Here is a 13,820-nt window from a genome sequence, read left to right as displayed (position 1 = left end):
TCGATTATGGATCCACTGAAGAAGTGTTAGATAAGTGCTTGGGTACATATAGTCATGTGGGTACATGTGTGTATGCACACATGCATGCACACACATACATATGCATATATTCGTACATATATGTGCATGTGCACGTATGCATATATACACATGCATATACATATGTACATATATGCATGTGCATATATACATATATCTATATATGTGTGTGTGCATGTATGTATGTATATAGGATTGTACATTTGTTTTTATGACAGAACATTGAAGAAGTAAAATGTATAAAGGTACAACTGATGTTTTTCATACTACACACAGGTCACAACCTCTATGGCCAGCTAGAGACTGTGACTTTGATTTCCTGAGCTACTACCCTTCCATCTTCTCTTTTCCTCATTGCCATTAAACTTGGTCTTCATACTCATCTTTTCTTCCATTTTCTCTACCTCTCTCTTTTCTCTCATCCTCTCATTCCAGCTCTGGTCTCACATTCCTCCCTTCACAGTCACATGACCATAGGATCATAGACTTCAAGAGGGAAGGGCCCTCAGGGGCCAGAAACTAGGGCCCATGGAGACACCATGACTTCTCTAAGGTCACATGCCTTCCATGTGGTAAGTGGTACATATGGGAGTTCAAACCAGCCTCAGTCCTGTGGTAAAGAAGTTCAACTTGATGCTGTCTTCTCCCCTTGAATCCTTTGTCCCAGTGTCCAAACACCCTTTGCCAGATCCCAAACCTGGGTTACTTCTACCATCTGTTTTCTCCTTTACTCTCTCATGCTGTTCAACATTGCTGAAGAAAGTCATGCAACTATGCTGAATGGGTGCACTACAAATTAATTTTATCTAATGTCCCAATGTACCAATGCAGCAGCAGGAAGAGATCTTAAAGATGATTGAGTCCAACCACATTACTTTGTAGATGAGGAGGAAACTGAGGCCCCGAGTCACATCAATGATCATCGTCAGAACTGCGGTTCAAATTCAAGCTCTTTGACTTTAAATCATCTGAATCATTCTACTATGCCACACTACTCAAATGGGTTCACATTGCCCTCTAAGCAGTTTAATTTTTCCCAGACTGATTCTATCACAGTAGTCACAGTAACTGTTCCAAAACTCTTCTTAAGCCCCCTCCAACACCACACTTCTTCCTCCTTTCTGAAAGCTCATGTTAAGATGAGAAGAGAACTGCCTCAGCTTCCTTTTTTGAGGATAGATTGACCTTGACCTTGACCCTGAGTTTCCCACAAATAGGCAGAGAGTCTTACCTCCTACTTTGCTGAGAAAATAGAAAGCTCTCTGTGGTGAACGCTTTTCCCTCTCCACTCTCCACATCAAAATCCCTCTATATTATTCCCACTTTTTCTCCTCATTTACTCTCATCCCTAATGAACAGTTGCTCCTTTTTGCCAAGGCTAACCCCTCTACTTGTGCTCTTGGTCCCATCGTCTCCCATCTCTTGCAGGAATTTTCCCCCTTGATCTTTTTCTCTCATTCATTCCCCTTCCCATCCCTTTCAAACACACTCAGGTCTCCTCTACCAAAAAAGACAAAATCAAAAATCTTTATGTAACCCTGCCACTCTTTAGATCTCCTTTCTCTTTCATGGCCAAACTCGGGAAAAAAATCCAAAATACCCCAAACTGTCTACACTCATTGCCTTCACTTCTTCACCTTACATTCACCTCTCCTTCTATTGCAATCTAGCACCTGACTACACCACTCAGGTCAAACTGACTCTCCCCGCTCCCTGTCCCTCATCTCCCATTCCAATCAGTTGTCAGAGCATACCAGTTCTACCTCCATCATATCCCCCATGTTAGTCTTCTTCTCTCTACTCACACAGACTCTAATGTAGTTCAAGCCCTCATCATCTCTCATCCTTTTTTTGACAATAGACCCCTAATGGATCTCTGCTTCCCAGTCTCCTCTCTGAGCCATTCTGTGCGCAACTGACAAATTGATATTCCTAAGATAAGCATTTGACCAAATTGTTCCCCTACTCCAAGATCTTACATGTCCCCTGATTGTCCCTAGGATAAAATACAAAATCCTTCCCACAGGGCACACCTCCCTTTTTAGACTCATCTCTTCCTAAACTCTCAGTTCTAAGAAAACTAACCTACTAGATAGGCCCTGATTTCAACTTTTTGTTTCCCTCCTCAGTGCCTTTACCTGTGCCTGGAGTTCACCCCCTCTTTACCTTTGCCCCTTAGAATTCCTGGGTTCCCTCCTTCAACCAATTAAATAAACGGTTATTATTAAGTGCTTACTTTGTTCTAGGGACAGTGCTAGGAACTAAGATGGGAAATCAATGCAAAAGCGAGATGGTCCCTGTCCTCATAGAACTTGAATTCCATGAAGAGGATACAACATCTTCACAGATGAGTAAGTATTGGATATATGCTAGATATATGCAAAGTGATTTCAGCAGGTGATGGGAAGAGGGATTCTTGGGACAATAAGGGAGAAGATAGCATTTGATCTGAGCCTAGAAAGGATCAAGAGTTCCCAGAGGCAGAGGGCATTCAAAGTATGGGGGCTAGGAAACGAAAGCATGCAGGGGCAGAGGATAGAATGGCATCCACAGGGAGCAGCAAATAGGCCAGTTTGGCTGAAGTAGAGTGTGTGATGGGGAGTAATCAGCCTGGAAAGATAAGCTGGAACCAGATTATAAAAGGCTATAAATGCCAATTTCTATTTTATCCTAGTGACAGTAAGATAAATGAAACTTCCTGAACAGGAGAGTGACATGCTTATACCTGAGATTTAGGAAAACAATTTTGGCATCGGTGTGGAGGATGGATGGGAGAGGGGAGAGGCTGAAAGCAGGGGGACCAATTAAGAAATATTATATTAGTCTAGGCAAGATGCGATGAGGGCCTGAACCAGGATGACTGGTGTGAGAAGGGGATTGATGTAAGACGTATTGAAGAAGATATAAAGCTGGGAAGGATAACTAACACACTGAATGACAGAATCAGGATCCAAAAAGATTTTGACGAGCAAGAACATCAGGTTGAATCTAATAAGATAAAATTTGATAGAGGTAAGCACCAAGTCTTGCACTGAGGTTCAAAAAATCACCCTCCCAGGTAAAGGATGGGATAGGCATGGCTAAAAAGCTTTATCACCTGAAAAAGAGCTGGGGTGGACTCAGATTAAATAAGAATCAGCAACGTTAGGTGACTTTAATGAAAGCTTATGTGGTTTGGGGTTGCGTTAAGACAGAACTCCCAGAAATATGGGGGTGCTCACTCTTGTGTTCTGCCTCACTCAGACCACTGCTGGAATTTTAAAAAATCTTATTTATTCTACTCTGAACATAAGAAATAAAAACCATTTCCATAATGTAGTAGAATAGAAAAAAAGATGATTGCACATGAAACTGTAAATCTATTATATACAACTTCCTATTCTTTTAAAATGTATAATAGTTACTATGTAACCTATGAAGAAAGATGCTATCTATATCAAGAAAAGGAACTGACAAATAGAAGTATGTATAGAATGGTTATACACACACACACACACACACACACACACACATACTGGTGTCTAATGGTAACCATCTCTTGGGTAGGGAGGTAGGAGAGGGAGGAAAAAAGGAAAAAGAAATTCCATGGCTAGAATTTTAAGGATTATGATTAGCTGGAAAATGTTCAGAGGACAGCAACTCATCCTCCCATGTCATGCCCTTCTCTGGGCACTTTCCAGCTGATCATCGTCCTTCCTAAACTGTGCTGCCCAGAACTGAATGCATATTCCAGCTAAGGTCTGGTCAGGGCAGAGTACAGTGATAATCACCTCCATATTCCTGGGTAGCTGGGGGTACATTCTTAATGTAGCCCCTAATCACATTAGTTTTCTTGCTGACACATCATCCTGTTGGCTAGAGAAGACAGAACTGTCCAGGGTAGGGTACTTGTTGTCAAATATTTGAAGGGCTATCATGTGAAAAAGAGATAGGATTTGTTCTGTTTGGTCTCAAAGCACAGAATGAGGAGCACTATGTAGAAGCTGCAAAGAGGTGAATTTAGGATTGATATCAGGAAAATCTCTTTAATGATAAATGCTTTCCAAAAGTGACATGGTCTGCCTTGAGAGATGGAGTCTCTGTCACTGGAGGTTTTCCAGAGGGGGCTAGATGATCACTTGAGATAGATGATCACTTGAGAGACATATCATAGTGGGAATTCCTTTCAGGTATGCGTTGGACTAAATAGCTCCTCAAGTCCTTTCCAGCTCTCAAATTCTGTGACTCTAAACTAAACTAAACACTAAAACGATATTTGGCAACAGATTCAGTATGAGAGAGGGAATAAGTGAGAGGAAGGAGTAGAGAATGAGTCCTAGGTTGTGAAGTATGAATGACTTAGTGTAGTGTTTGGCCCTTAGTAGTAGTAGGCCTTTAATAACTATATGTATTGACTGTCTGATGGTGCTCTCCATAGAAACAAGGATGTTAGGAACAGAGGTGGATTGGGGAGGAATGATACCAATTTAGGTCTTAAATATGTTGAGTTTGAGATAATTGTAGACTATCCAGGTAGAGATCTGATTCCGAAATGGAGCTCAGGAAAGAGGTGAAGCTTGGATATGGAGAATTGGGAGTCATCTGCACAGAGATCATAGTGGAAACTGATGCTGATGAGGTTGCCAAGACAGAGCAAAGAAAGAGAAAAATGAGCTCAGGAGAGATAAATAAGGCTTACCTCAGCTACTGCCTTTGGTGGGAATCCTGTCCTGACCCTTCTTTTTCTTAATCTCTCTCTCCTTCTCTCTCTCTTCCTTTCTCCCTCTCTCCTCTCCCTCTATCTCCTTCTCTCTCTCCTTCTCTCTTCTTCTCTCTTTTCCTCTTTCTCTTCCTCTCTCTCTCTTTCTCTCCCTTTCTCTCTCCCCTCTCCCTCTCCTTCTCTCTCTCCCTTTTCTTCTCTCTCCTCCTCCTCTCTCTCTCCTTCTCTTTCTCCTTTACTCTCTTCTAAAATAATTATTTACTATTTTAACTAGTCATTTACATGATGTATTCCCACATTCCCCAGTAGAATGTAAGCTTCTTGATGACAAGGATATTTTTATTTTTTTCTTTGTAGTCCCAGGGCCTAATATAATGCCTGGAAAATTGTAGGCAATCTATAAATATTTGTTAAACTAAGTTGAGTTCACTTGCAGGGAGTCCCTTAGGGCAATTAATAATAATTATAATAGCTGACATACTTTCTTGAAGTATGTACCACGCTTTCCTCACAACAACTTTATGAGTTGCTACTATAAATAAATATTATACCTATCTTGCAGATTAGGAAACTGAGGCTCATAGATATTAAGTGGCTTACCCCAGGTCATTTGGTTAGCAAATATCATGAAGATCAAATGAGGTGATTTATGCAAAGGGTGTTGCAAAACAACATATAAATTTGAGCTATGGAATGTGCTCATCTGGAATGAGAAAATGTGTTCAGTTTTCCATCAGCAGCTGCTGCCACAAACACCTGCAGGCCCTGGGTGACCTCAGTTATTTCCTGCTGTCGATAATGTCAGTGTGCCTTCTAGAAACCCAAGATTTCTTTGTGGATAAATCCTGATCCCAGGACCAGAGATATAGAGCTGGAAGGGACCACAGGGGTCAGCAATCCAAGCCCCTCATTTTACAAAGGAGGAAAGTGAGGCTCAGAGAGGTTAAGTATTTTGCCCAAGATTGCATAGGTAGCAAGTGGGAAAGCCAAGATTTGAACCAAGGTCCTCCAATTTTAAGTCCTTTGATCTTTCCAGAGCACCATGATGCCTCTTAATACAGATTCACTGAATCCCAAGGTTGAAACAGATCTCAGAGGCTATCTAGGACAATTCCGTTCCTGAAGAAAAATTTCCCTATAATCTACCCAAGAAGTGATCCAAAAGGGGAAGGGGCTCCCATGGTGGGAGGGGTCTCCTTTCTTGGAGGTCTTCAAGCAAAGGTTGGAAGACCACTTGTAGGGTAAGTTATAGAAAGGACTCCTGTGTATGAGCTGGACTTGATAGCTGCTGAAATCTCATCCAACTCTTTAGTTCTATTATTCTGGTCATCCAGGCTTTCCTGAAGATCATGGGTACAGTGGGTAACTACTGCTTTTAGAGATTGCTTATTCTTCTTTTGGACAGCACTAATTTTTAAGAAATTTTGTTTCACGATTTGTACTTGTATCCCCAGCACCTACTCCCAGTGCCTAGAATACAGTAGGCACTTAATAAATGCTTGTTGATTGATTGTTTCATGATTTGTACTTGTATCCCCAGCACTTGCCCCCAGTGACAGGAATATAGTAGATGCTTAATGAATACTTGATCAATTGACTGATTGATTATATCCCAATGAATCTGTTACTTTTTTTCTTTTTTCCCAGCTCTCACCAATTATTCCAAGTTCTACTTCTTCAGGTCAAACTGAGCAAATCTAATCCCCATATTTCATGACAGACTTTCAAACACCTGCAGACAGCTGGTCTGTTTTCCTGAACCTTCTCATTTTTAGGCCAAACATCCCCAGTTCCTTCAATTGATCCACATTAGCATGACTTGTCACAGTATCTCTACGTCAAAGCGTTGTCAAGAAGTTCCAGTGAGATAATGCATCTAAAACATCTTGTCAACCTTGGATACCATGCTTCTCTAAATTCACATTAACTCTAAGATTGTGCTAACTTTTTGTTTTTTGCCTGACTTATCACACTGTTGACTCATTTGACGTCCACTAAAATATCCCAGATTTGTTTTCAAATGATCTCAAATGAGTCACCAGTGTGATAAGACTGGCAAAAAAAAAAAAAAAAAGTTAACGCAATCTTTAAGTTAATGTGAATTTAGAGAAGTACTGTGTCTGAGGTTCACAAGATGTTTTAAGTGCGATGTCTCACTTGATTCTTTTGACATCCCTACGAGGTAGACACTACAGAAGGTCATGCATAGTGGTGCCTAATGTAGTCCCCAGTCTTTTCTTTTGTTTGTCAAATTGACTTCTTGAACATAAGTGTAAGGCTTTACATTTATTCCCATTAAATTTCATCCGGGGGCAGCTAGGTGGCACAGTGCAAAGAGCACCAGCTCTGGCGTCAGGAGGACCTGAGTTCAAATCCAGCCTCAGACACTTGATACTCACTAGCTATGTGACCCTGAACAAGTTACTTAACCCTTATTGCCTAGCCAAAAAAAAACCAAAAACAAAAACCCCACAAATTTCATCTCATTCAATTCAGCCCAGGGCTATAATGAGTCATCCAATCTATTAGTTAACTCTCCCATGTGTCATCCACACATTGGTAAGTGTGGCAACTATGCTTTTATTTGAGTATTGATAAAAATCATGAGGCCAAGCACAGATCTCTGGGGCATTCTTCTGGAGACTTCCTTTCAAGTTAACAAGGGAATATTAATGACTGCTACTCTTTGTATGTGACCGTTAGATTAGTTTTGAATCCATCCAACTACTCTATCTTACCCACGTGGCTTCATCTTGTCCATAAGAATAGCCTAAGAAGTTAAAATCTCAGAAAATTCTGTCTGCAGCATCTTCCGAAATGCTGTGAATATTGTTTGTAGGGGATCAGGAGGAAGAAATTTGGTGGACAGAGGACAAAGGTCGCCTAGTGTGGCTCGCCCTACTGTGAATAGGTGGTGTTTGAGAATTTCTCATTCCCCTTGTGTGGTACCCTCGGGGCTGCCGGGTGTCCTGGGGATTGGGGAGGGTAAGGTCCAACACTCTATCCTATAATACCTACCACTTTCCTCTTGTTCACTGGGAAACTCCCATTGGATTTCATGATGATGGTGCAGAGCTTCATATCATCAGGGTGAGCACACTTGTCCTGGGGGGAGAAAGCCAGGAGAGGTCACAGGGCAGGTGAGTAGGGATGGGGCAGGGCACGCAAGTGAGGAAGAATAAAAATTGCATTTACATTATGCCTTGGGGTTTGCAAAGAGCTTTCCTGTATTTGATTTCATTTGACTTCATAGTAACCCTATCTGGTAGGAGCTGTTGTTATCCTCATTTTATAGATAAGGAAACAGTCTGAGAGAGGTTAAGGGACTTCCCCACTGTAACACAGCTAGTAAGAGACTTCCTGACACCAAGGTGAGTGCTACAAAAGGGAAGCAGGGAAACCTGAAGGATGAAGCATCCAAGGAGGGGGGGGCAGAGAAAGTAGAAGGTAAGAGGGTATCATTGGAAGAAAGGGGAGTTAAGAAGGAAGAGACAGAAAAACATGAGGAGGGAGAGAAAAGAGGTCAGAAAAGAGAGATCAAAAGGAGGAAAGAGGAGAAGGTTTAGAATAGTGCTCTATATGTATTAGGTGATCCGTAAACATTTGCTGAATTAAATTTTAATATATACAAATACATACATGTGTATATATATATGTATGCTGTATATATATATGTGTGTGTATACATACACATGTACACATACACACAGAAAGGAGACCAGAAGAGAGAAGGATGAAGGTTGCCAGAAGTCAGTCTTTTGAGGTAGATATGAAAAAGTGGGCAGCCCAGAGGAAGGTGCACACATGCACACATGCATGCGTGCATGCGTGTGAAAACAAATCAGAGAAATGGGAGATAGGTTGGGCAGGGAAAGGTTTAGAGGAAATAGGAATCAGAGGAAGGGAAGGTTGAGACAGGAACAGGTAAGGGGCAAAGAGATTGAATGGCAGAAAGGTGGTAGGGGTTTGGAGGGCCAGAAAACCAAATGGGGGAAAAGAGCAAAGAAGAAGTAAAGGGGAGACCTAGAATCTTCAGAAGATCCAAAGGACCTAGAGAGAAGAATACAAGGGCCATTCTGAGAACAAAACAATAATATTAAAAACTCTTCAGGGATGGAGAAAGTGTATTAAAAGTCTCTGATAACATGACTCTAGAATCATAGATTTAGAGCTAGGAGGGACTTTGATGATCATGTTGTCTAACCAACCCCTCATTTACAGATGGAGAAACTGAGGCCCAGAGAAGTTCATTGGTTTGCACAGCAGTTCTGAATATAGCCATAGCCACGCTGAGACATCATTCCTCAGCTACAAGACTATATCTCCCCTTAATCACTTCTGTATGTGTCCTGATGTTCCATTAACACCAGATTCCTGCACATGGTCCCTGTCATTGGATTCACTCCTAGGCAAGCTCCCCCAGAACCCTCTGGGTCAGGTTTGGTCATCCTTGCCTAGAAAATCTGGTTTGGGCTCCTGAGTAACCAAGATTGTCTATAGCATTTTACATGGCCCTGGACAGAAAACAGATCTAGGGAGGGAAGCAGAGGAGCTTAGGTGGGTGAGTCAGCACTAAGGCCTGGTAGAGTGGGATGGAATAAGGAAATGCCAATGAGAGAAAACCTTGAGTGGAGCCTGTGCATCAGACTCCAGCCCCCGGCTGCTGCGCTTGGTGTTGACACGTTTCCGGCGTTTTCGAAGGACAATATAGATTTGAACATAGACGAGCAGGGTAACAATGAAGGGCACATAGAAGGAGACGATCGAGGAGTAGACAACGAAGGCAGGATTGGCAATGACGCAATCTTTCTGATCTGGGGAAAATAAAAGCAGACAGGATTGTCAGCTGGGCTCAATTTCCTCAGCCTGGCATTCAAGACCTCTCCATAATCCATCCCCAGTCAACCTTCTCTCCCATTGCTCTCCAGTATCAACCTTCTGCAATGACAGTTGACTTCTCACAGCTTCCCAATAGTCTATGGTCATTCCAGCCTTTGAAATTATTTCTTTGTCCCCTCTTTCTAGCCAAATTTCTCCCATCCTCGTCTCACCTGCCCCATGAAACCTTTCCTGATGATCCCAAGCCCCTCTTTCACCCTGTAGTCTCTGAACTCCTAAAGCTCTCATAGATAGTACTGAACATCAGCTCATTGCAAGCAGGAATTGCTTATCCTCTGTACTTATATTCCCAGTATCTGGCATATAATATAACAATAAATGCTTGCTGATTAATAGAGTGTTTGGATGTTAAGTACTTCCCTACTTACTTCATACTTGGTCATGGTCTGCCTTGCTCATTGGTTGTCTTCTGTGAGTGAGAATCAAAGATCTGAGAGGGACCTCAGAGGTCATTTGGCCCAACTCCAGCTGGAAACCTGAATATGAATTCTCTTCAGGGCATCCCAACAAGTGGTTACCCAGCCTCTGCCTAAAGGCCTCTACTGAGGGGCAACCTATTGCCTCTCAGGACAGACAACTCTTCTGTGGGATAACTATAAATGTTAGAAAATTGTTCTTTATATGGAAATTGAAATCTTCCCTTCTTTATAGATTCATCCATTACTCCTTTATTTTGTTCTCTGAGGCTAAGCAGACAAAACAAATCTAATTTTTGACCTAACAGTCCATCAGGTACTCAAGGTACTTAGATATCACGTCCCTCCCTCAATCTTTCTCCAGACCAAATATCCCTAGTTCCTTTGAACACCTCCTATAGCACAATCTCTGGTTCCTTCACCATTCTTGTCACTCTCCTTAAATAACCTTGTATCCATAATTAAGCCCCTCCAGGGCATAGAATATATCTTACATTTCCATTATGTTCCCCACAATAATTAACATAGGCTTCTGGCATGAAATAGGGCTCAATTATTATTTAAATCAGTGCCTCCTAGCTCCACCAGATTCTCACTAGACCAAGGCCACAGCTTTATTATAAAAAGCTCCCAAGGTAATGACTCACCTAATGGAATGTTAGGCATACCATGTAAACAGTATTCTTTTGGGTCTTGGGGCAGGGAAGGACTCTGGGCCTGTGACTCCGTTAGCATAAGGAAGTTCAGGATTAAAAACTCCCTTTACTGATACAGACTAATAACTCCTCTGCAACTTAGAGTCTCAGTTGCTTGGGGAACAATGACTGCCCACGGTCAATATAGCCAGGGTAGTACATGCTCCCCTCCAAGAACAGGCATCTCCCTGTTCAGTATCTGAAAGATCTCTCCATCCCAATTGGTGCACCAACTGGGCCTCCTAGGGGCACCAGGTAGATACGGCTGGCTTTACCTGGATTGTTGAGTCCAAAGAGCAGCGGGCAGGAGATGGCAAAGGACAGAACCCAGACAACGGTGATCATGACAGTAACTCGACGCTTGGAGCTGTAGCGGGTATTGTAGAGCATTGGCATTGCTACTGCTGTGTACCTAAAGTGGTCAGGATTAGAGTGAGAGACTTATCAAAGGAGTGAAGAGGAGAGAAGGAGGAAAGAGGCAGACCATCTGATACCTCCTGGCTTCTTGGACTATTCACTTACCCATCCACCCTTCAGGGCCCTTTTCCACAAGATGACTCCAATCTGTGGTCTATAATCTCATGATCCATGATGGACTCTCCCTTCCCCCAATAGAATAGATGCTCCTTGAAGGCAGAATTATTTTTTTTTATTTTTATCCATATCTTCACCCTTTAGGATAATGCCTGTCCTATATTAGGCATTCAATAAATTCCTGCTAAATTGAATTGAGTCATTTGTTTGAATCTTCTACAGAGACTAACATAGTGCTCAATTCAGTCAACATTTGTTATATATACTTACTAAGGAGCTGGTGCCATATATATATACATATATGTGTATATATACATGTATGTGTGTATATATGTATATATACATACACTCATGTTTGTTTGCATGAGTGTATGTATATATACATACACTCATGTTTGTTTGCATGTTGTCTCCCCAGTCTGACTGTAAGTTCCTTGAGCTCAGGGACAAGCTTTTGCCTCTTTTTGTATCCATATATCTTAGCACAGTGCCTGGAACATAGTAGGCATTTAATAAATCTTTATTGACTGATGGAAAAATATATATATATATATAAGATAAATAGAGTGTAAATGAAAGGCAATTTCAGAGGGTAGGCACTAGCAGAGGGGGACACCAGGAAAGCTTCTTGTAGGAAATAGAATTTGAATTTGCTCTTGAAGAAAACAATGGAAGCCAAGAGGCAGAGGTGAGGAGAGAAAACATTCTAGGCATAGAGAACAGTAGTAACAAGACTCCAAGTTATAAGATGATACATCATGAGAGAGAAATAGCAAGAAGGCCCTTGTAATCAGATCACCAACATCTTAGGCCACATGGGAGGCAATAAGGTCTAGGAAGCCTGGAAAAGTAGAAAAGCACCAGGTTATGCAGAGCTTTAAATGTTTATCAGAGGAGTTTATATTTGATCCTGGAGGTAGCAGGGAGCAACTGGAATTTATTGAATCAGGGAGGGTGGGACACAATCAGGACCCACATTTTAGGAATATTAGTCTGACAGCCGAAGTGAGCAATAGACTAGAGTGGAGAGAGACTTGAGGAAGGGAGACCAAAGAGAAGGCTATTTATTGTCACTAGTTATTCTTTGTCCTTCATTCTCAAAGTGGACCATGATATCAGGAAGGTGATGCCATCACTGGCAAATGAACTGGATTTAAGTGAGGGAGGGCTATACAAGGTCACTAGCATCATTTTCTCCTCTAGAGCTGGGTCCAGGGGCAAGATATAGATCAAGATGACTGGAGACAGCCCCATTGTCAACAGTTCACGATTGGGGTGAGAAGGCTGTGCACCAGGGCTTTGGCTATTTGAATGGAGAAAAGGCATCATAGAGAAAAGATGTTGTGAAGGTAGACACCAAAATTAATAGTTACAGTCTAATTAATTCAAATTTTTAATTACTGATTGATTGAAATAAGCTTTGGTCTCAGCCTCCCAGTTTTCTATTGCATGTGATCCCAGCAAGGATCCTCAGATCAATGCTCCTTTCCTACTTGTCATGAGATTGGGTTGTTGCTCTAAGTGTTCCCAAAAGTTCCATCAATCTCCACCTCTACTTGTTCAGGGACCAAGCTGCAAGGCTGGAAAATGGAGCCCCAAATTTCCTTTCTCAATGAATTCAAGGACAGGACAAACTCCACTGGGTAAGACAACAGAAAGCAACCTACAGGGGAGTGACTCATTCTCCTTTCCTGCCACCTAAGCTGGGCTCTCACCTGTCGATGCTGATGGCGCAGAGGTTGAGGATGCTTGCAGTGCACATCATGACATCCAGGGTGACGAAGATATCACAGTGAATCCGACTGAACTTCCACTCTCCCACCACCTGGCAAGAGAGCAAAGCTTTGGTTTCTTCTGTCTATGGTCTTCTTAAAATACAACTCCCAGAACTCAGCACAATATTAGAACCAAGTTCTAACCAGAGCAGAATATATCAGGGTCATCATCCCCCTTATTCCAGAGTACCTTAGACTTCTGTTTAAAGTAGCCTGAGATTAAATTAAATTTTTGGGTTGCTATATCATACTGTTGATGTGTATTGAGTTTATTATCCACTCAAGGCCTTAAATATTTTTCCATTGTGCTAGCCTCTATCATTTTTGAATCTGTACTTTGTTATCCAGTATTAACTGTCCCTCCCAACTTCATGCCATCTGCAGATTTGGTGGGTTCAATATCAATCAAATAAGCATTTATTAAGTACTTCCTGGGCAGGTAGGAGGTGCAGTAGAAGGGCCTGGAGTCAGGAAGACCTGAGTTCAAATCCAGACTGAGATGCTTACTAGTTGTGTAGCTCTGGGCAAATCATTTAACCCTCTTTGCCTCAGTTTCCTCATCTATAAAATGACCTGGAGAAGAAAATGGCAAACCATTCTAGTATCTTTGCTAAGGAAACCCCAAAATGGGGTCACAAAGAATCAGACAGGACTGAACAACAACAACATATCTCAGGCACTGAAAATACAAAAATATAAACAAAAGGAGGGCCTCAGTCCCTCGGAGGTACATGACATCAATACCTTTATCAAAGGTCATTAA

At 41.8% G+C, this 13,820-nt stretch overlaps 1 protein-coding gene and 1 long non-coding RNA gene across 3 annotated transcripts in view; one reads left to right on the top strand and one right to left on the bottom strand.

Annotated features, from left to right (window-relative positions):
* Positions 1-13,820, bottom strand: part of DRD2 (dopamine receptor D2) — a 106,594-nt gene that overhangs the window by 4,469 nt on the left and 88,305 nt on the right. The window contains exons 3-6 of the mRNA XM_072611081.1: positions 12,998-13,107; positions 11,024-11,160; positions 9,362-9,552; positions 7,757-7,843 (exon numbers count right to left, since the gene is read on the bottom strand). Of these exons, the coding sequence (XP_072467182.1) occupies positions 7,757-7,843; positions 9,362-9,552; positions 11,024-11,160; positions 12,998-13,107 (525 nt within the window). The remainder of the gene's footprint in view (positions 1-7,756; positions 7,844-9,361; positions 9,553-11,023; positions 11,161-12,997; positions 13,108-13,820) is intronic.
* LOC140505262 (uncharacterized) lies at positions 124-9,970 on the top strand. Of its 2 annotated transcripts, XR_011967431.1 has the most exons (3): positions 124-611; positions 2,286-2,390; positions 8,960-9,970. It is a non-coding gene; the product is annotated as an uncharacterized lncRNA (long non-coding RNA). The 2 variants fall into 2 exon arrangements; XR_011967430.1 differs by having other exon boundaries at positions 124-2,390.

The sequence above is a fragment of the Notamacropus eugenii genome, chromosome 5, assembly GCF_028372415.1.
Source record: "Notamacropus eugenii isolate mMacEug1 chromosome 5, mMacEug1.pri_v2, whole genome shotgun sequence".
Classification (NCBI taxonomy): domain Eukaryota; kingdom Metazoa; phylum Chordata; class Mammalia; order Diprotodontia; family Macropodidae; genus Notamacropus; species Notamacropus eugenii.
This window is presented reverse-complemented; position numbering and strand designations above follow the sequence as displayed.